Consider the following 23868-nt stretch of genomic DNA (forward strand, 5'->3'; position numbering starts at 1 on the left):
ACAAACTAATTTTCTAGCGTTCAAATTTAAACCATTTATTGATTTATACATCAATTCATAACTTTTTTCAACAAAACTAATTTCGTTTTCAAGTAGTAACTTAACAATTCATAATTATAACATTTGACAAATAAAATTGCATGTATTTTACTTAAACTAAAATTTATCTTAATACCGGTTTAATTCTAATTCTTTTTATCGGATTGTTAACATGCAAACCATTTTTTATAACTATCATAATCTATATACTATTCATTAAACTACTATCAGGTAAACCATTACAAATTAACCTGTTTTAAGCATGGTTTATACCAAAATACCATTAACAATTATATATATGCCGACTATAAAATCAAAATACATCGGGAAGATGCCATTACTGATACTGGAGATACACTCCTCAATAAGTACGATATTGATTACTCCTTACTCCGATTTCTGCTTTTTACCTACGGGTGAAATTCATCACACGCTAAGTATACACTTAGTGAGACAATCATAATAATAGTCAATGTAATACAACACATAAATATAATTAAATAACAATACTTAATGCATTACGATTAATTCACATGTATTTCAATCATGTTACCATATATTAACATGAAATAAACCTCATATAAAATTTCTTACCAATATACTTGCCATCCATTCAAAAGTTCATAAGCTTATTCACTTGTTTATCATTTATTAACCAATAAACCATAGCCCAAATATATAAGTTCGCTCGGTATGAGTACTATAAATGGGTGCAGATATATGTGCAAGTATACACAATCGAACAAGTAATACAGTGATAAGTGAGTATCATCTCCACAGGGATTGGAGGAAGTCGAATAAGTTCTATCAAAGTGCTTTACTTTGTCACTTAAGTAAAATTAGTGATGGTATGTACAAATGATAATGTTGTGGTAAAATGAGATGGATGTTGTGGAAATAGAATAGTGGTATGGTAGCAAATGGATATGTCGTGGCAAAGTGGATTGAAATGTCGTGGCAAATTAAATTGTATTGAGTGCAAACAAATGAAAATGTCAAGGCAAAATGAAATGTAAATTACGATTAGATTCATAGGACTTTGTCTTTCTCACACGACAAGCTACTATGGGAATGAGTGATAGGAGTCACTAGGAAAATCTAAGTCTATTTCTCTGAATGGTATTTCTTCTATGCCTAGCCTGCCCGACAGAGTCTACTAAGGTGCCCTATGCTATCTCTAGTAAGGGACTCGACATATTAAAGATGCCATGGCAAATCCGATTGGCGTAAACCCCTGCAGAGATCCTATTGGTCCAGATAATAGGATATGTCTCGGCAATACCTTTTTGCGGCAGTATTAACATCTATCCTATCAATCTTGAACAACTCTTTTTAGTTGAATGAAATCCTAGCCTTATCTCTAAGGTGGATTAGGCCTAGTTACTACCTAGAACCCCTTGTTTATGTAGTTTCTCCCTAGTTTCTCAAATACAAAGGATATTTTGCCAAGGCATTCTCTCGAACCCTCAAGACCTCCTAAGGAAAGGCTACTCTCGTAGCTCCTACAACCTTAAGGCATTAAGTTTCATAAACAAAACAGAATATAACATAGAAAATCAACCATTCATTGAAATAAAAACTTAAACATCCAAGCAAACTCCCACAAAATAGGATTAGTTCATGGTGGGGTTCAAAATAAACAAGCACAAAGCAAGTTTCATTCGTTCCTTACAACCCAACAACAAAATATGAAAGCAGAGAACTAATAGGGGAGAGAAAGCCTTCGACGTGCACTGCCCAATGCTTCCCTCGGCCACCAAGAACTGCTCCCAGCGAACTGGCTCCTCTTGGACGCTCAGGACGCCACTCCCTCAAGCTTGTCAAGGAGAAATACCACGACAAGTAGGATTGACGGAGAAAGATGAGACACACTCTCTCTAAATTTTTAAGCTCAAATCTGGGTAGAACCAAAGTCTCTAACACTGTGGCTTCATCCTCTATTTATAGGGGAAAATTAACCCTTGGAGTTAGTGTTCAAATTCCTAGAAAACCCCAAACCATGCTTAAATCACGTGGGCATCAGGCAGAGTATAGCAGTGATCCAGTATGGGTTGCTAACTGAGTACCCGACATAATCCCGCTGCAGACGCCCAAGGACAGACAGGATCTGCAGAGCAGGCAGCGTGGTCAGCAGGATCGGCTGTAGCAGCGTCGACCCCTCCAAGTGGATCTTCAAGGCAGATTTCTCGGGCAGAGATCACGGAAAATATGAGACAGCTGGCTAAAAATATCTTCTTGCACTTGGCTCACTTTCGAAATGCCAATCCAACTCGGCATTTTCATTATGCTCAGCAGTCACCTTATGTCACGACATTTCATTTTCTCTTTTTCTTGCTCTCAATTCCTGCACATCATTAGACAAACACCTTCCCATAAGGTAGCACTGATGACAAATTAAAATGTCGCGGCAAATCGAATTCCACCACGTGCAACTAAATGCTTCTAAATGCATCTACATGGTCCTAAATAATCTCTTAAACATTTAATAACTTAAGTGAAAAGGTCCCAAAATATGACCTTTTTACGGAGTTATCACACCCCCAAACTTAAGCTATTGCTTGTCCTCAGGCAATGGATAATATTAAGCAAAACAAAAATACCATGACAAGTTTAGAAGCAGAATAGTTTATGGGATAAAATTTCAGCCCTCAGCACATATGGCTTCAACATACTAAACTAGGTCGAGAACTCTAATACTATCCCCTAGGACAAGATTCTTTGTATGGGTGTGTGCGTGTTTGTATCCAGTCCATGCTTAATAAACATAAAATTTTTCTAATCAAGCTTTCTTAATTTGCCATGACATTTACAAATTTTTACTCCCACATTGCTTTCTTTTCTTTAATTCTGCTATGAGGGGAGTCAGCCCATCACTTTACCATCCCACACTCTAGGTGAAAGGGAGCATACCTTCCACCCCCGAGCTAGTCAGGTAGAGTCATCCTGTGACATCTTTCATTCACTTATATGCCATGGCATATCGGAGTGTCCCTCTTCATATATGTCGAGGTATTTATTCATGACTTCATTAATTTATTTTCATTATTTTTCATTTTTCATCATTTTTTGGTGGTTTTCATCATTCACAGTTTTATGCCACGACATTTTAAGAACTCTTATAAAAATTTATAAGTTTCTCAAGCATGGAAAACATATAATCGTGTGTTCAAGGATTTCAATGAAGCAAGTCCTAAAGTTAGTTCTATCATCCTCAACCAGTCATGTACATTTTATCCTAGCCATCAAGAATTCATCATCATCGGGCATCCTTAACTAATTCCAGAAAACTATTCAAACACCTACTAATGTCATGGCATATTTATTTTACTAATACTATCATGCTTACTAAAACTAAGGAGCTTGCCGTGGCATCTTAGATTGTGTCTCCTCCGTTGACTCAGTAGGCAAAGAAGGCTATTGCCACATCATCATCCCGTCGTTTGATATAGGCAAAGAAGGTCATCAGGTTGCTGGTTAGATTCGCCACTTGATCTTGGGTCTGCTTAGCCAGAAGTGTTGCAATTTGTCGTGGCATTTGTGCATATAGGTGGACATTATCAGCAATATCATCGGTTGTGCCAACACCAATTGAGTCTTCTTTCTAAGTGGGTGCAGCTTCTGTAGGGCCTTTACCCTTGTCCACATGTTTGAGAGTCTGTGCTTTCTGAAACATCTCAAATTGTTATGGCATTTTTGTCTCGTTCGATTGGAGCACCAGTGTAGACCAAAATGCCCCACACGTATAATAATTCTGCCTTTAAAATATTGTGCCCTGGCATTTTGGGTCTTTCACATCTGAATTGTAGGACCTTTGCAGTAGTCATTTCTTCTTCAAAGTATTCTCTATGTGAAGCTGAATGGTAGTAGAATAAGATCTCTTTTCGTTCCTTTTTGCTGTGGTAACTTGAAATCATTTGGGCAGCAAATTCGTTGGAGAGGTCGAGGTCATCCCTATGCCAGTAGCCACCATCATGTATGACCTTGTTCTTTCCTAGGCTAGTCAAGTAAGGAAGCAAAACAACACTAACGAGAAAATTGAAAATGTTAGCATGCCACAAAATTACCGTGGCAAATAATAATTTCTCTTTAGGGAATTTTTCCTTAATCTCCATTTCATTCCTTAATTCTTTTATAATTTCTAGCCTAGACAGATGATCAATCACTTGGGGTTTAGGATAAGTCTGTTCAATAGAATCCAAAGGTTCAAATTTCATACCTGGTCTAGCTATGGGTAAGCTAGAGTGACTCATCTCCTTTGGAATATCCTCGAGCTCCTCTATATCTTCTTCATCAAGCTTCAATTGATTATTAGTGCATAAAAATTTGTTGCGGCAAAATTCTGTAGCTTTCCTTTGGTCATCAACTCCTACTGATGGGGGTTTTTCTTTTGTCGTGGAAAAATTTTTCTTGTCTTCATTGGCTGCACTCTTCAAATCTTCATCATTGTTTTCTAGTGAATGTGAATCTTCTTGCACCTTTAGATCTTCGTGCATAATCTCATGGCCGGGCTCTCCGAGTGTTACCCCCCCCGAACTTAGCATCTTTATAGGTTTTGGTGCCACTCCTTAAGGTGAATATACCACAATGCTCCATGTCTTGAGCCTGAGTAACTTCAGTATCACTAGGTATATTGCCATGTAGGTAAAAATGTAATGCCATGGCAATTTGACCAACCTGACCCTCCAAGGCCCTCAAAGATGAGTTATGGCTTTGAAGCAAAGCTTATTGGTTTTTTAGAGAGGTCTCATGGTCATGCAACATGGTCTTCGTGGTTGCTATAAAATATAGTATTGTGGCCTCCAAGGAACCTGTGTTAGATGAAGATGGTACTCCCTCGTTAGAATTATGCCATGGCATATTTGTTTGAAAACCCCGGGAGTCACTGAAGTTCTGTTGCCTAGCGGGCTGACTAGCATTGCTGGTTCCTTGATTTCCCCAAGAGAAGTTTGGATGCTGACACCATCCAAGATTGTTAGAATAGGGGGTTGTTGTTACCTCAATTATAGTTCTCTACATAGTTTATGGATTCCAGATTGGTCGGACACTCGTTCTCATTATGATTGCCATGACATAATAGAAATGCTGAGTTGGTTGCCTTCACTTCTTTCACGTCACTTGGTCTTTGCAAATTCTTCAACATATTGGTGATAGCAGCAAGTTGGGCGGATACCATATCCTTAGAGTCTAGCTCGAAAGCTCCATGTGATTTTCGCCCAAGTACAAGCCTTGTAGATGAAAATTGATAATCGTTGGTGGAAATCCTATCCAGAATGCCAAATGCCTCTGCTGGTTATTTGTCAAGTAATGTCTCATTTGCTGAGGCATCTAGCATCATCCTCGTGTGCATTAACTCCATTATAGAGCATAACAACTTGAGTCCAATCGTGGAATCCATGATTGGGGCACTTGTGAAGCAAACTTTTGTATCGATCCCATCACTCATACATAAACTCTTCATCGCCTTGGTGAAAAGATGCTATGTCGTTTCTAAGATGGTTGTTCATATTGGGTTGATTATGCCGTAGCAAAATATTTTTGCACAAGTCAGCCCAAGACCTTATTGAGTCGGAAGGTAATCCATTGAGCCATGCCCTGGCGTGATCTTTCAAAGAATATGGAAATAACTTCAATTTTAGCACATCTTCATGCACACCTTGTTGTCGAAAAGAGTCCCAGACCTCTAAAAATGTCTGAACATGTTACCTTGCATCCTCCTGAGGAGTACCACCAAACTGTCCAATAAAGTCCAACATGTCAAACATAATAAGTTTGAGCTCAAAGTCGACTGCCTTAATCATGGGTGACACAATTCTAGGATTTAGGTCGTCCATGATAGGATTTAAATGATCTCGAATAGTACGAGGCCTAGCTGCATTCCCAGAATTCAAAATTGCCTCGACATTCTGATATTCCTCTTGACCAATTCCTTGGATTTCTGATCTGATACAAGTTTGCTTGAGCACGTTGAGTACGTAAAATAAAAACCTGATAAAGACAAGGAAATAAAAAATAAAACTATACAAAAAAATCAACAGGTAAAATAAAAATGCTCTGACAAAACAAATTAACTTCCAGTTGCCAATCCCTGGCAAGGGCGCTAAAAACTTGTTCGCTCGGTATGAGTACTATAAATGGGTGCGGATATATGTGCAAGTATACACAATCTAACAAGTAATACAGTGATAAGTGAATATCGTCTCCACAGGGATTGGAGGAAGTCGAATAAGTTCTATCAAAGCGCTTGACCTTGTCACCTAAGTAAAGTTAGTGATGGTATGTACAAATGATAATGCTATGGCAAAATGAGATGGATGCTGTGGAAATGGAATGGTGGTCTGGTAGCAAATGGATATGTCATGGCAAAGTGGATGGAAATGTCGTGACAAATTAAATTGTGTTGAGTGTAAACAAATGAAAATGTCAAGGAAAAATGAAATGTAAATTACGATTTGATTAATAGGACTTTGTCTTTCTCACACGATAAGCTGCTATGGGAATGAGTGATAGGAGTCACTAGGAAAATCTAAGTCTATTTCTCTGAATGGTATTTCTTCTATACCTAGCCTGCCCGACAGAGTCTACTAAGGTGCCATATGCTATCTCTAGTAAGGGACTCAACAAATGAAAGATGCCCTGGCAAAACCAATTGGCGTAAACCCCTACAGTGATCCTATTGGTCCAGATAACATGATATGTCTCGACAATACCTTTTTGCGGTAGCATTAACATCTAACCTATCAATTTTGCATAGCTCCTTTTAGTCGAATGAAATCCTAGCCTTATCTCTAAGGTATATTAGGCCTAGTTACTACCTAGAACCCCTTGTTTATGTAGTTCCTCCCTAGTTTCTCTCGAATACTAAGGATATTTTGCCAAGGCATTCTCTCGAACCCTCAAGACCTCCTAAGGAAAGGCTACTCTCGTAGCTCTTACAACCTTAAGGCATTAAGTTTCATAAACAAAACAGAATATAGCATAGAAAAGCAACTATTCATTGAAATAAAAACTTAAACATCCAAGCAAACTCCCACCAAATAGGATTAGTTCATGGTGGGGTTCGAAATAAACAAGCACAAAGCAAGTTCCATTCGTTCCTTACAACCCAACAACAAAATATGAAAGTAAAGAACTAAGGGCGGAGAATGCCTTCGACGTGTACTGCCCAATGCTTCCCTCGGCCACCAAAAACTACTCCCAGCGAACTGGCTCCTCTCGGACGCTCAGGATGCCAATCCTTTAAGCTTGTCAAGGAGAAATGCCACAACAAGTAGGATTGACGGAGAAAGATGAGACTCTCTCTCTCTAACTTTTTAAGCTCAAATCTGGGTAGAACCAAAGTCTCTAACATTGTGGCTTCATCCTCTATTTATAGGGGAAAATTAACCCTTGGACTTGGTGTTGAAACTCCTAGGAAACCCCAAACCATACTTAAATCACATGGGTATCGGGAAGAGCATAGAAGTTATCCAGTTTGGGTTGCCGACTGAGTACCAGGCATAATCTCGCTACAGACGCCCAAGGACATACAGGATTTACAGAGCAGGCGGCGTGGTCAGCAAGATCGGCTGTAGCATCATTGACCCCTCCAGGCGGATCCTCGAGGTAGATTTCTCGGGCAGAGATCACGGAAAGTAGGAGACAGTTGGCTAAAAATATCTTATTGCACTTGGCTCGCTTTCGAAATGCCAATCCAACTCGGCATTTTCATTATGCTCAGCAGTCTCCTTATGTCACAACATTTTATTTTCTCTTTTCCTTGCTCTCAATTCTTGCACATCATTAGACAAACACCTTCCCATAAGGTAGCACTGATGACAAATTAAAATGCCGCAACAAACTGAATTCCACCACATACAACTAAATGCTTCTAAATGCATCTACATGGTCCTAAATGAGCTCTTAAGCATTCAATAACTTAAGTGAAAAGGTCCCAAAATATGACCTTTTTACGGAGTTATCAATATGCCTATGAGAACCCTAGGTACACGCGTCAAATATGCACCGAAGTGCTAATACACATAAGGTCATACCCACCATAATACACATAAGGTCGTGCCCATCATATACACTAAGTGTCCTTTATACACACTATAGTACTAATTCAAATATACAGTCTGCTACTAGACTCTATGGCATGCCAACTATACCACTGTCCCTCAATGGCGTATTTGGGCATATATTCTACATTTATTTCATCCATGGCAATGTATATCAACATAATTCAACATTGGGTTGTTCATACCCGAAATAACATTCATTATATAACATCATAAATAAACTAGTGATCAATGCATTTTATATTAACTTTTGACAAATTAAAAATATGTCAAATATATGATTAATAACATAAATATCATGCTAATATAAACAAGGTATAATCATCTTAAGTCTTCCTAATGATTTATAAAACATCTATGTATCATGTTATGTATGCATGCACTCACCTTAACACTTTTTAGACAAGTCAAAATATAAGTCTCACTAAGCTTTAAGCTTGATCTTTTTCATTTCCTTTGTTGCTAGTTAGATCTTGATTTTGATTGATGTCTATAAATATATCAAACATATAACACAAATAATCAAACACACATATTAGAATCCATCTAACCCATGAGAATATAGTGTAGGAAAAATTCATAATATTCATTCCAATTCAACATTATAATTACAATGTTTCCTACACTTCATTTCCACCTTAACTTACTTGAATTTACCTTTAAAATTGCAATTTCACCTTATTGAACTATGTTTTATAATATTTTGATATAACAAATTAAGGCAATATGTTTTTGGACTTGATTTAATTTGTTGAAAGTTTTCAAAAATAATTCAAAGTCCATTAAACTAGAATTTGAGCACAAAAAGGTTTTCTGGGTATGTAGTACTGATATTGTTCTTATAGTATCGATACTACATGAACAATATCGATACCGTTCATGTGGTACTGATACCAAAGGTAAAAGAAGTATCGATACTCTCTAGGTAGTATTGATACTACCAGATGTTTTCCAAATTGCTCAAATTCCAGAATGCAAAATAGGTACCGATACTCAAGGGGGTATCGATATTAGTTTACACAGTGGTATCGATACCATAAAACATAATATTGATATTGGTCAAGCCCAACGCTATTTCACGGCTAGTTTATTTAAATTTTGCAAAGGTGGTCACGATACTCATTAAAGGAGTACCGATATTCCCTATTTTGGGCAATTTTATTTTGCAGAAAATTAATCCCCAACGTCTAGAAACGGCCACAAATTCATTCCAACATATAAAAACAAGTTGAGGACACTTGAAGAAGGGTTACAACACCTATACAAGCAATGGAGATCAAGAGAAAATCTCTTTCACTCTTATTTTTCCTTTCTCTTGTAAATAATAGTGTTTTTGAGCTCATTGCAAATCTTACTATTGTTTTTGTGAGCTAAATTTTGTAAACACCTACCTTGTGAGGTTTTCTTGTTTACATTTCTTATCCTTTGTAAAAAGGGAGTGGTTCTATCTTAGCCATAGAAAAGACAGGGAGATGTAAATATTATCTCATTATCTTGGAAAAAGAAAGAACAAATTAGTGAATTTGTTAGGAAATCCTAAGTGAGAAGCTTAGGTAGTATATGTAGACTTGGTTGTGAAGTCGAACCACTATAAATCATTGTGCAAATTGTTTCATCTTTATACTCCTTACTCCCTAAACTCATGCACCCCCTCTTGGCAATTATTCAGTTGATTAATTTTAGCTTCATCGAATCCTAACACACCTTAAACCCTTATTTTTCTCTTTTATGCTTTAAGAACTAATCATAAAAAAAATCATATTTCATGTCTAAATCCAATAATTTAATCATTAAATTAATCCTTGAATGATAACAAATATCACAAATAAGTCACTTGAATTTTCCTATAAATTTTTCCTTAAGAAACCCATATGGCCTAATATCATCCATCACTTTCCAAAGTGTTATCAAGATCCAAACAACAAATCTAAACATGTATTGTAATTTTCTACCATAACCTTCATCATGTTCAAGCTTTGAATATAATTCCCAAACTTTTTCTAAAGTGTCATTTTGGTCACTATTAAGATTCAACCATTCTTCACATTTTCAAGCTTGAATAAATATACTAAGGCATAAAACATAATATTCTCATCATATCTAACATAAAAATCAATTCAAAACATCAACCCCTTAACTTTTCATCTTTTTCAAATGGATCCCTAAAGGAAAACTAATGGATTTTTCATTACTTGGAACATGAAATAAACATCACAACACCTATATCATTATTTTCATGCCTTAAAACCTCAAATTTCATAATCTCTTTCATCTACCCTTTTCATAAATTTAGGGTTATAAGCATGAACAACTGGTACCAAATGAAAGAGAATTCAATGGAGAACAAAATTGAATTTCATGTCTTAACCTTAAATCTAATTTAAAATGTTTAAAAATCAATTTAAAAACTTACCTTGCTTTTTTGTAATTACGACAGCAACAAACCAATTCAAGAACTCTCTTGAATTTTTTAGTCATTTTTTAGATTTTATAACCTAAATGAATTTAAAATTCATTTTAGTCCAAAATGACTATTATGACCTTAAAATCTTATGATACTAATCATGCCACATATCAAATTTATCATCCAAGGGCTGAAATTAATCCATGTAGTTAGTAGTTTACAACTTTACCCTTATAAAGTTCCAAAAATACGATCTTGTCATTTTTAATCCAATGGCTAAGATTCAACATGGAAATCAACTTAAATCCAATGTTCCACATTAAATCTTATCATTTTAAATTATGGAAAATACATTTTTACCCTAGCTATATCATCTAACAAAATTTCATGAATTTTTTATTCGATCCGATTATTCGAATTTTCCTCGAACTTTCAAACTTTATAGTTTTTGACACAAACTCCGTACGAAAAATCTGAAACCCACGAAAACATCATTCATGGGGGTAAACTATTCATTTAAGGGACTAGTTACACAATTTTTAAAATTACACTTTGGTCTCTAAACTTTTTAAAGTTTATACTTTAGCAACCAAACTTTCAATTTATTCATTTTGGTCATTAACCATATTTTTTTGGGTATTATGATTCTCTCCTTAATAAAAATTTGTCCCTGAATTTTTATACATACATGGTTCAAAATAGATGCGGATATTGCTCTTTCATTGCCTGCTCTGTTTTCAATGTAGCTTCTTTTACTTTGTGATTCATGCACAAAACTTTAACTAAAGAAATCTTTTTGTTCCTTAACTACTTTCTCGTCGAGCTAAGATCCTTACAAGTTCTTCCTCATATGTCAAGTCTAGTTGGATTTCAATTTCCTCTGGTGTAATGATATGCGAAGGATCTGATTGATATTTTCGGAGCATTGACACATGAAACACGTCATGGATATTACTCATTTCTAGCGATAATGTTAGTTGATATGCCATTGGACCAACTTTTTTCAAAATTTCATAAGGATCAATAAATCTTGGACTAAGTTTTTCCTTTTCACCCAAAACATAATATTTTTTCCAAGGTGAAACCTTTAAAAATACTGTCTCCAACTTCAAACTCAATATCTTTCTTTTTAAGATCTGAGTATGACTTTTGTCTGTCAGAGGCTGCTTTGAGATTATTTTACCTTGTCCTCTACTTCTTGAATAAGATCTGGTCCAATTATTTTTCGATCCTCTAGCTCGAACCAATTTAATGGTGTTCAATATTTTCTTCCATATAATGCCTCGTAGGGTGCCATCTTTAAACTTGATTGGTAACTATTGTTATAGGCAAACTCAACTAATGAAAGATATTTTTCCCACGAACCTGTAAATTCCATAATATAATCCCTAAGCATATATTCTAATATTTGGATAGTATTTTTTGATTGTCCATCTATTTGAGTATGGAAAGCAGTACTGAAGTGTAATCGAGTTCCTAATGCTTCATGTAATGCACTCCAAAATCTTGAAGTGAACCTTGAATCTCTATCAGAAACAATGGATGCAGAACACCATGTAGTCTAACAATTTCCTTAATATATAACTCTGCTAACTTGTTCAGAGAGTAATCAGTTCAAACTATTATAAAATGTGATGATTTAGTCAATCAATCCACAATCACCCAGATTGAATCTTTTTTACTTGGTATCAGTGATAAACTTGTTATAAAATCCATAGTAACCTTTTTCCTACTTCCATTATGGAATTGAACTTGATTAGAGTAATCCTGATGGTACTTGATGTTCCGGCTTTACTTGTTGGCAAGTTAAACATTTAGCAACAAACTCAGTGATAGTTCATTTCATACCAGACCATCAAAATCGACTTTTCAAATCTTAATACATTTTGTTGCCTCCCGGATGCATAGTTAAAGGACTGTAATGTGCTTCTGAAAGTATTTTCTTCTTTAATTCCCCATCATTAGGAATATACACACGTCCCTTGTAATATAGACATCCATATGACTTTTTTTCAAAATCTATAGATTCACCATGTTCAACGTGTTTCTTCTTTTCCAAACATTTTTCATCTTTTGCTTGCAACTCCTTAATTCGACTTATCAAAGTAGGCTTGATTTGAAGTTCTACACTAATGCACCATCTTCATGCAAATTCAATTGTGCATTTAAAGCTCTCAAGGTAGAGAATGTTTTCCGGATAAGTACGTATGCTACCACATTAGCCTTTCCTGGATGATAATCGATCATTACATCATAATCCTTGATTAACTCTATCCACTGTCGTTGTCTTAAATTATGTTCCTTTTGAGATAACGAGTATTTGAAACTTTTGTGATTCGTATAAATATAACACTTTTCACCATATAAGTAGTGACGTCAAATTTTTAAAGCAAACACTACTGCAGCCAACTCCAAATCATGAGTAGGATAATTTCTTCCATGAGTTTTGAGCTGTCGAGAAGCATATGCTATCATATTCCCTTCTTACATTAATACACACCCCAAACCATTATGGGATGTATCACTATATATTACAAAATCTTTTCCAGATTCTGGTTGTACCAAAACAGGAGCTACTGTTAATATCTACTTTAGTTTGTCAAAAATTTCTTGACATTTATATGTCCAAACAAATGGCACATGTTTTCTCATTAGCTTAGTGATTGGAGCAACAATCATTGAAAAGTCTTTCACGAATCACCGATAATAACCAGCTAATCCCAAGAAACTTCTTACGTCAGAAACATTCTTAGGAGTTTTTTATTCAATGATTGCTTGAACCTTTTTAGGATCAACCTGAATCCCTTCAACCGAAACTATATATCCAAGTAAAACAACTTCGGTTAACCAAAATTCACACTTTGACAAATTTGCATATAGTTTCTTTTCTCGAAGAATATGAAGAACCATTCGAAGATAAGTATCATGATCCTCTTTGGTTTTAGAATAAACCAATATATCATCAATGAATATCACCACAAATGGTTCTAAATATGGTTGAAATACCCGATTCATTAGATCCATAAAAGCTGATGGTGCATTCGTAAGCCCAAATTGCATTACTACAATTGATATATCATCTTCTTTGATCTTCAATTGATGATACCCTGATTAAAGATCAATTTTAGAAAATAGTGCCACTCCTTTAAGTTGATCAAAGAGATCATCAATCCTTGGTAAATGATATTTATTATTGACTGACACTTTATTAAGTTGATGGTAATCCACACATAATCTCATTGATCCGTCTTTCTCTTTTCACAAACAGGACTGGAGCTTCCCAAGGTAATATTCTAGGTATAAAACCTTGGTCTAATAATTTTTTTAATTGAGCCTTCAACTCTCTAAGTTCTATAGGAGTCATCATATAAGGTGCCATTGATATTGGTGTCGTTCAAGGAATCACATCAATACTAAATTCCACTTCTCGATCTGAAGGTAATCCTGGCAATTCATCTAGGAATACATCTGGAAATTCTCACACTGTTGGTATATTCTCATGATTTATCTTTCTTTCCTTGGTATTTACTACATGAGCTAAATATGTTTCACTCATATGTGATAACAACTTTCTAGCATTTGCAGTTGATATCACATTGCTCAGATAATTCGACTTTTCACCCACAAATATTGTTTCTGAGCCACCTGGTCCATTTAAAATTAATCTTTTTAATCAGCATTTAACCGTAGCATCATATACCGATAACAACTCCATTCCTAGAATGATTTAAAACTCTTGGATTGGTAATTTCATAAGATCATATGGGAATTCTACTTCTTGAATCTTTATTGGACACTTTCAGCATATTCAACTTACTTTGTCCCTTTGCCCTATTGAATTGATAGCAACTACTTTACTTAAAATTAGTTATATTGGAATATTTCTTTCAAGTATTACTTTAGAACTAATATAAGAATATATAGAGCCCGGATCAATCAATGTAAATATAGGTTTTCCAAATTGTTTTAAACATACCTGCTACTATCTCTCGATCATCTCGATCATCAGCAGTCTTGATATTATATACTCGAGAAGTAGTCTTTCCTTCTCGACTAGATGCAGCCTCAGATACTCCTTGTTTACCACTTTTTTTACCTCTACCTTTCTGAGGTGCTACTACTGACTGATCTAGGTAAAGCAATGACAGTATGTTCCCCCAACAAACCAACACTAACCAGAATGTTTCTTTCCACAATGTTTACATTCCAGAATAAGACAAAATCATAATAAGCAATGCAAAAAGCCATGAGAGATCTACACATTTAGTAGGATGTTAATTAATAAATAATGAAAAGCCAGAAATGGAAACGGATGCAGGAAGCCATGAGAGATCTACACATTTAGTAGGATGTTAATGTTGGATTAAAATCTATAATTATGGGTACATATTTATAATGTATATTTTTGTAACACCCTTACCCGTATTTAATTCAAAAATACTAGTCAGAATGCCACAAATCGATTTTCTAGCATTCAAATTTAAACCATTTATTGATTTATACATCAATTCATTTTTTTTCAACCAAACTAATTTCGTTTTCAAGTAGTAACTTAATAATTCATAATTATAACATATAACAAATAAAACTGCCTATATTTTACTTAAACTAAAATTTATCTTAATATTGGTTTAATTCTAATTCTTTTTATCGGATCGCTAACCTGCAGTCTGTTTTTTATAACTATCATAATCTATATACTATTCATTAAACTATTATCAGGAAAACATTACAAATTAACCTGTTTTAAGCATAGTTTATACCAAAATACCAACAACACTTATATACATGCCGACTAGAAAATCAAAATACATCAGGAAGATTTCATTACTGATAATGGAGATATACTCCTCGATAAGTACGATGTCGAATACTCCTTACTCCGATTTCTGCTTTTTACCTACGTGTGAAATTCATCACATTCTAAGTATACACTTAGTGAGGCAAACATAATAATAGTCAATGCAATGCAATACAACACATAAATATAAATAAATAACAATACTCAATGCATTACGATCAATTTATCTGTATTTCAATCATGTTACCATATATTAACATGAAATAAACCATATATAAATTTTCTTACCAATATACTTGCCATCAGTACAAAATTTCATAAGCTTATTCACCTGTTTATCATTTATTCACCTGTGATGATTTTCACGCGTAGGTAAAAGGTCAGTAGTGAAATAAAGAGGTCAAAGTGACATCAAGCATTGAGGAGTATATTTCAATATTAGTAAGACATCCTATGATGGAATTTGACTTAGATAGTGGCATGCAATTAATAATGTTCTATTTGTTTTGTTGAACAAATTTAGAAACAAAATGGTAACTTTATAGTGAAGAAAGGTTAAGTTTTTATGACTGTAGCAGTGAACAGTACCGACTATGGGTGTTCAAAATTTTGAACTAATTCAGTTAACCGACCGAACCAAGTTAGTTCGATTAATTCGATTGTCCATCGAATTAGTTCGGTCGGTTAACGATTAAGAAAATTTTTAGAATTCGGTTAACAGTTAATTCGGTTCGAAATCAGTTAATTAACCAAATTAATCGAAATTAAATTTTAAATATATTATATATAACATATGGACTCAACCCAAACCGTTTATAACTTAATTAATAATTTAATATCCAATAACTTTTAAACCTAAATCAATATTAATTAATTAAAAATTTTATATAAAATTTTTATTTTATAATTATATATTATTTAAATTAATTGTAAATGTTTTTTTGAATTACAAAATATTAAATATATTATATATAACATATGAGTTCAGCCCAAACCATTTAAAACCCAATTAATAATTTAAGATCTAATAACCTTTAAACCTAAATCAATATTAATTAATTAAAAAATTTATATAAAATTTTTATTTTATAATATTATATTATTTAAATTAATTAGAATTTTTTTTGAATTAAAAAATATTTAATTTTTATATAAATTAGAAAATTTTAAAAAATTCCGGTTAATTAGAAAAATTAACCGAATTAACCGAAATTTATTCGGTTCAGTTAATATTTTCGAAAAAAAGTTCAATTTGATTAATGGTTAAAGAAAAAAATAGTTCGGTTAATTCGGTTAATGGTAATTTGGTTTGGTCGGCCGCCGATTTAACCGAATGAACAGTCCTTGTACCTACGTTAAAAATTTTCAGAACGCTACAGGGGTACCGACACCCTATTACAGTATACCGATACCCTCACTGTTCACAGTTCATGGTACTATTCATAAAAAAAATATTTTGAATTAAATTTATTATAACAAAACATAATTCATATGATATGATATTTTTATAATATCAGTTACCATTTTAAGAAAATAAATTTTAAATCGATTTTAAATTGAAAAATAGTTTTAGAAATTCGGGTGACATCTATAATCCATGTAGGTATAATTGTACAAGTTATGGGTGTTACAAGACCCATAATTTTAATCATTTTTCTATGGTTTATTAGTGTAATGTTAAATTAATTATTTTAAATAATAGAATATATGTATAGGGCCTATTTTAAATTTTCACTTGGGGCCCCAAAATTTCTAAGACGGTTTTGGTTAATGGTAGTTAAAGTAGAGAGTAATATATTTGTTACAAATTGATAACGTTAGTGACTAATATATTACTTATAAAATATAATGTGAAAAATGAAAACTTATTCAAATATTAATGACCATATGTGTAGTTTACCCGTTACATAATAATAAAAGACGCGAGGCATGTATTGGAGACGATAAAAGGAAAAAGCCAGCAATCAGTCTCCACTGCCATCGTTACATTCCGTCTTCAATCACAGGTATTGTCTACCAACACTGTTTCCTATAAAAATTTCTCCTTTTTTCATTGTATTTAGGGGCTTTATCGCCGCTCGCTTTTGGAACTTGTTACTTTAAGATTGTTATTTGCGAAAATGTTTCTGGGTTTTTTGTTGCTGAGGTTTATGATTAAGCTTTCCCTATAATTTTAGATAGTTTGAGCTGGTCTTGTGATAAATCTTGAAATTTTGTTTCTGGGTATTCCACTAAATAGCCTATTTCTGCAATTATGCTAAATTTGGACTCTAACCTGAATATTTTTGGGGGTTTTCCAATCCAATGTCAAACCCATGCTTAATTCAAAATTTAAAAGAAACCGGCAAAGCAATGAATAACAATTGGTATTTTTAACTTAAATATGAACAATGCTGAAATATACTTTTGATTGATTCTTTGTGTATTCATTGCATCTTGCTATACTATATGATTTTTTATAAAAAAAAACTGATTTTGTTTATCTTTTTGAAGGTACTAAACAAATATTTTTATTTTTAATTTTGCTAATTTTTGGGTGCAATTGCTTCTTCCAGGGAACCAAAATGATAACATTTTTGTCAAGTTCTTTAGTTTGATTGGAGTTATGTCTAAACTTTAATGTTTTATTTGAATTTTCTTATCGTAGAAGCTCAAGCAAGGAGCCAAGGATGCAAACAGCCTCTCTACTTCATCCAATATATTACTTTTCTAGTAGGTCTCTCTCTCTCTCTCTCTCTCTCTCTCGCTTCTAAGTTCACTCATTGAGTTTTATATGTTAGACTTAATATCTATGAACATATTGATTGTAGGAGGATCTCTATCACATCCGATGGGTGGATGAAATTTGGAGGTTGGAATTCAAGTAAACTTCTCTTCAATGGAAGAGGTCAGCATCTCAGATTTCTGACACCGTTATGCAAAACTAGATTGTTTGTGATTTCCAACATGGATGATGGCCATGCATATGCCCCTGCACTAGAAGAAGACAGCAATACAAACCATGCACCCTCTTTGGAACCTGAAACATTCTTTAGCAAATGGTCTCCTCCTAGTTACTTATGGAGAGGATTATCTGTTCTTGTCCTTGCTGGACAGGTTATTATTCGGATTCTAAAGGGTAAAGTCCATTGGAGGAATACCCTCCAACAACTGGAGAGAGTTGGACCTAAATCAGTCGGGGTTTGTCTTCTAACCGCAGCATTTGTTGGCATGGCCTTCACTATTCAGTTTGTTAGAGAATTTACCCGGTTGGGTTTGAACCGATCAGTTGGGGGTGTCTTGGCCTTAGCGTTCTCAAGGGAGCTAAGTCCTGTGGTTACATCGATTGTTGTTGCCGGGCGCATTGGAAGTGCATTTGCTGCAGAACTAGGAACGATGCAGGTCTCTGAGCAAACAGATACACTGAGAGTTCTTGGATCAAACCCTGTTGATTATTTGGTAACACCTAGAGTTATTGCTTCCTCTTTAGCTTTACCATTCTTGACTCTGATGTGTTTCACGGTAGGGATGGCATCGAGTGCCCTACTGGCTGATAGTGTTTATGGAATTAGCATTAATATAATATTGGATTCAGCTCAAAGGGCTCTTCGATCATGGGATATAATCAGTGCAATGATTAAGTCTCAGGTTTTTGGCATGATAATATCTATTGTCAGCTGTGCTTGGGGGGTAACCACCATGGGAGGAGCCAAAGGTGTAGGCGAATCAACAACATCAGCTGTGGTTATTTCTCTTGTTGGTATTTTCATGGCTGATTTTGCACTATCATATTGCTTCTTCCAAGGAGCCGGAGATTCATTGAAGAACTGTGTATAACCGGGCCAGCCTCTTTGTCAGCATCAAAATCTTAACAGCTTCCTTACTGTTGTTTAATGGATGGCACCTACAGAGACAGATATCGTTAAGTGAATCATAGGTTTTGTATAAAGTCGTGCAATCTTTGGCTAGTTTGTCCCCCTGTGGTATGTTACCCGGGATTAGGTGTGAGTGCCGGATCTGAGCATGCATCTGACATGGTATGTTCAATTGTTTTTAAGTTTTCTTTCATGTGGTGGAGGGTCCTTGGAGAGTTTATATTTTCTACTTTTATCTAGATATATGTCCCTGGGCTTAGGTGTGAGTACCGGATCTGAGCATGCATCCGACATGGTATGTTCAATTGTTTTTGACGTTTTCTTTCATGTGGTGGAGGGTCCTTGGAGAGTTTATATTTTCTACTTTTATCTGGATATATGTTGGATATGGATGCTTAAAAAGAAAATTAAGAATAAGAGCAGTAATATTTGAATGCTGATGCTCGAAGTGACTTTAGTAGAATGATATGATACTTTCTACGCTGAAGTGTTTATGGAGAAAGTCACCAACGCTGTTATTGTTTACATTGTTTCTTGCTTTATGTTGCTTTGTATTATTCAGATCTAACTTATGTTAACTATGGAGTCCCCTTGTTTGTTCAAAGCAAATGTTCCCAGAATTTTCCCACCCTGGAAAATAAGTTTCAGGGTCTGAAAATTGTTGGGAAAAGAGAGAATCCATGTTCATGTAAATACACATGTTCATCATCTTCCAGGTAGATTCAACTCTAATTTGCTAAGAGATTGTAAAATGCTTAGCGAATGATGTATGTGTTCATCAATGTTGAATTCAGGGTCCGGAACTAAGATTTAAAACCCCACCAGGTGTTTTTTCTGATATGAGTTGGTTTGAAACGAATCAGTTCTTGCTTGAAGCCATTTTCCATAACATGATGAAGCAGTACTGGTGTTTAACCAATGATTCATCATTGGCTTCGTCTGTTTTTGTACCGTTCTACTCCGGCCTCTACATCGTCAATATCTTTGTGACTATAACGCATCTTTAAGAGATTCTTTTTGACTATAACGCATCTTTAAGAGATTCTTTGGCTTATTATATTGCCGGCTGGCTTTGAAAACGAGCCGAATGGAAACGGTTGTGGGGTTGAGGCCATTTCTTTGTTGCAGGGAGGATTGCTTGGGATTTTCAGAGATATGGAAATAAGCCTGTTTGGGATAACAAGCTTATGTCAAAGCCAGAAATGGTTCAACCATAATGACAATGTTATCTGTAGAATCAAACTCATACTGAAATGAAATTGCCGTACCATATCCAACTTACTTTCATCCATCAACCGGCATTGATGTAATCCATTGGTAGAAACATGCAAGGAGTCCAAAAAAGGCGACATCTATTCTCTTTAGCCAGTGCTCAAGTCCAAGCATCGCAGCCAGACATCAGCCAATGTTCAGCCTCGAAAAAGCACATGTAAGTTCCTTGATTGCTACTCTGGTGCAAGCAAGTGTGGCACACCAGTTGAACTAATCAAGGTGTTTCAGAATTCGATATTCTGCTTACAGCCCGTACATTCGGCGTTCAATTCGATCCTGGTGGGCATTCACATATTATTCCATCCCTGCAAATGACATCAAACATGGCAGAGTGGAGTATCAAGGAGGCCCTGTCTCGATTTCAGAAGACAGTCTTTGCCATGAAGAAAGAAGTTGCAATTGTCGAACATATGTAAAAATAAAAACAAAAATCCAAGCAACACAGGCCAATATGACCATGCAACTTACTGTAATATAACTCACAGAAACCTTTTCTTTATTAACCTGGAATAGAGAATCTCAACATATGCTACAAGCCTACAACCAAGCTTGTCATATATCATCAAAAGACCTATTATTACTTCTCACGGAAAATTTATTCTCAAAACAAAGTAGAAACTTATTGTTTATAGAACACTACCAAGGCCGTACATTTGTTCCATAACTCACACTGAAGATTGTATCTATATGGTTGGTTTCCATGAAGACAAGGGAGGAGTATCAGACTCATGGTAGGTTGCGGCAGCTGTGCTATATCTGTCTCCCTTCACGGAATCTGCTGAAGCAATGGATTCCAGCTCTGCCATCTCTTCAGGTGTTAATTTTATGGACAAAGCTCGGATGTTCTGGTTGAAGTTTTCGACCTTGGTGGTTCCAGGAATGGGACAGACATCGTTCCCTTGGTGATGAACCCAGGCCAATGCAAGCTGGGATGGGGTGCACCCCTTCTTTGTTGCTATCCCATTAACTCGATCATAAAGTCGTTTATTATGCTCGAGATTTTCCGGTTGGAACCTTGGTAGATACTGTGACAAACAAACATTCATTCAAATGATTATCTCGTACAAAAATAAAGATGACCAACTCCAAAATTCTCTGTAAATAATACAGATTCATGACTCAAAAGACATTTCAGAAGGCCCATGACTTTGATTAATATCACAAATTTGAAACTTTCGTGACATTTTGTTTAAATATATACAAGACACATTAGATAATCGTAAACTGTTTTGCTTATAATGAGGCTTTTCATCTTAGTAATGGATAAAATCAAAGGAAGGGATCACAAGAGATACCTGCAGTCTTCTAAAAACTCAAGGAAAGGGACCATATTTAGGGACATAAATATAGTCAGCTCTGGTATTAAAAAGAAGCCAATGGTTACTATCATATATACCAAAACAGACTCCTCAGAAATTCTCTATGTGCAGATTGAGGGCATTACTACTCAATACAGATTTGACAAAAATATTCGAAAAGGGTCTCGAAGCTTCCCACCACACCATTTTGTTTCACTAGGTGGTAACTTGATGCATCATGCATGTGATTCACTACATAATGGCAGGGGAATATGGCAGAAAAGAGGAAAACATTACGAATATGCTCGAACTTCAGTTCTAAACTACTCAGCCATTACCACAGGACAGATAGAGACTGAATGGAAAATCTATACTTGGTAAATACCAACATCTAGTTAAATCCAGTTTACAAGAGGTTCCCACTAAATTAGGAAGAACAAGGTTGCTAGCATTGAGGCACCTTGAAACTAAAATTGAGAGGTATTTGTTATAGACGATGCCTATATTGCTCCAACTGTTCATGTGCTTTAAATTATTTGTGTCCAAAACTTTTACGGATGTGGGGATGGAGATATGATATGAACCTCAAACGATCCTTCAACAGATGAAAAAAACTTGGAAAAATGAGCATATCAATATTCGACACTCGCTCCTGAGTCCTAAAGTCTGAGTAACATAAAGAGTATGCTAGCAAAGAGACTGTTGTATAACAATTAACAAGTTAAGCATCAAGGGAATACCGGAAACTCTTAAACTTTCTTATGCCAGTACAGATGTAGATTTTCTCTGATTTACATATCTCAATTAAGAAAATATACCCAAAAACATGAAACTAGATATGCCTGAAAGTACAAATATGCAATGGTGAAACATATCTACAAAGAACAAACCTTTCTGAAGTCACTCTCGGTCAAAGTTTCCATCATTTTAGGCCCAGATGAAAAGAACCCTCTCCCCAAAGGACTGTAAGCAACAATCCCAATCCCAAGTTCCCTGGAAAAATTCAAAGATTAGCATCAAAACAAGAACCCCAAATCAGTAGGTCTTATTGATAAATAATAACCTGCAAGTAGGAACTATATCTGCCTCGACATCTCTAGACCACAACGACCACTCCAATTGCACAGCAGTTATTGGATGAACCGCATGAGCCCTCCTAATGGTCGATGCAGACGCCTCAGATAAACCTATGTACTTCACTTTCCCTTCTTCAACTAGTTTCTTAAGTTCTCCAATCTGGGTATTCAAAAAAAAGCAACCCAAATCACAACTTAAATCCATAATAACAATCAGAACAAAGGACCAAAAAAAAAAAAAATTAAAACAAAAACAAACCGTGACTTCAATTGGGACCCTAGTATCCACCCGGTGCTGATAATAAAGATCAATACAATCAACACCAAGACGTTTCAAGCTACCTTCACAAGCTGCCCTGACATAAGCAGGGTCACCCCGGATTTCCCTTTTCCCATCGGTAAAATCTATAGCAAACTTAGTTGCCAGTTCGACCTTGTTTCTAACACCATCTTTGAGTGCCTTTCCGAGAAGAATTTCATTGGTATGGGGACCATAAACATCGGAGGTATCAAGAAAGGTAACCCCAGAGTTTATTGCATGATGGATGAGAGCAATCATTTCGGGTTCTGGCTTTGGAGGACCGTAGAAAGCCGACATCCCCATGCATCCAAGGCCCTGTGCCGACACTTGGAGGCCTTGGGAACCCAACTTTATCCTCCCAACTTCTGAATTCGCCATGTTTGAACGGTGAAAGCTGATGCAGAGCTTGTTGGGGACGTGTGTGGGTGTTGAAAAATGATGGGGAGAATTTAAAAGACAAGATGATGCGAAATCGATTACGTAACGACCGATGTTTACAGTGGCTCGCATTACGTAAGGACCTATGTAATTGGTTTGGCGTTAGCAAAATTTAATCCGTTTCGAAAAATTGATTTTTTATTTGATTCAGCTAAAAAAATTGATTACAATTAACTTTAAGTTATAAATTCATAAATTTGATTAAAATTAACTTTAAATTATAAATTCATAAATTTGAATCGCTTCTAAAAAAATTCAAGTTCAATAATAACTCGAATTGTAACTCAAATAACTTAAATTTTTAGTAATTAATAAATTAATTATCAAG

At 35.2% G+C, this 23868-nt stretch overlaps 2 protein-coding genes across 7 annotated transcripts; one reads left to right on the top strand and one right to left on the bottom strand.

Annotated features, from left to right (window-relative positions):
* The first annotated feature begins 17210 nt into the window (after positions 1–17210).
* Positions 17211–19595, top strand: LOC120148851 (protein TRIGALACTOSYLDIACYLGLYCEROL 1, chloroplastic-like). 5 transcript variants are annotated; one of them, XM_039161859.1, is made up of 3 exons: positions 17211–17307; positions 17949–18017; positions 18112–19595. In XM_039161859.1, exons 2-3 carry the CDS (start codon positions 17971–17973, stop codon positions 19115–19117), a joined length of 1053 nt encoding a protein of 350 aa, XP_039017790.1. In that variant the 5' UTR covers positions 17211–17307; positions 17949–17970; the 3' UTR covers positions 19118–19595. The 5 variants fall into 5 exon arrangements, with proteins under 5 accessions (XP_039017790.1, XP_039017792.1, XP_039017791.1 ...); XM_039161861.1 differs by having other exon boundaries at positions 18115–19595; XM_039161860.1 differs by having other exon boundaries at positions 17217–17307; positions 17952–18017.
* Positions 19596–20897: 1302 nt separating this feature from the next.
* LOC120148850 (probable aldo-keto reductase 2) lies at positions 20898–23523 on the bottom strand. Of its 2 annotated transcripts, XM_039161858.1 has the most exons (4): positions 23061–23519; positions 22789–22961; positions 22616–22718; positions 20898–21452 (listed from the first exon to the last, which is right to left on the bottom strand). In XM_039161858.1, the coding sequence occupies exons 1-4, from the start codon at positions 23478–23480 to the stop codon at positions 21111–21113; spliced, it is 1038 nt and encodes a 345-aa protein (XP_039017789.1). In that variant the 5' UTR covers positions 23481–23519; the 3' UTR covers positions 20898–21110. The 2 variants fall into 2 exon arrangements, with proteins under 2 accessions (XP_039017789.1, XP_039017788.1); XM_039161857.1 differs by having other exon boundaries at positions 22789–23523.
* Between the last annotated feature and the right edge of the window lie 345 nt (positions 23524–23868).

This window comes from Hibiscus syriacus, unplaced genomic scaffold (genome assembly GCF_006381635.1).
Source record: "Hibiscus syriacus cultivar Baekdansim isolate YM2019G1 unplaced genomic scaffold, ASM638163v2 tig00110987_pilon, whole genome shotgun sequence".
Lineage (NCBI taxonomy): Eukaryota > Viridiplantae > Streptophyta > Magnoliopsida > Malvales > Malvaceae > Hibiscus > Hibiscus syriacus.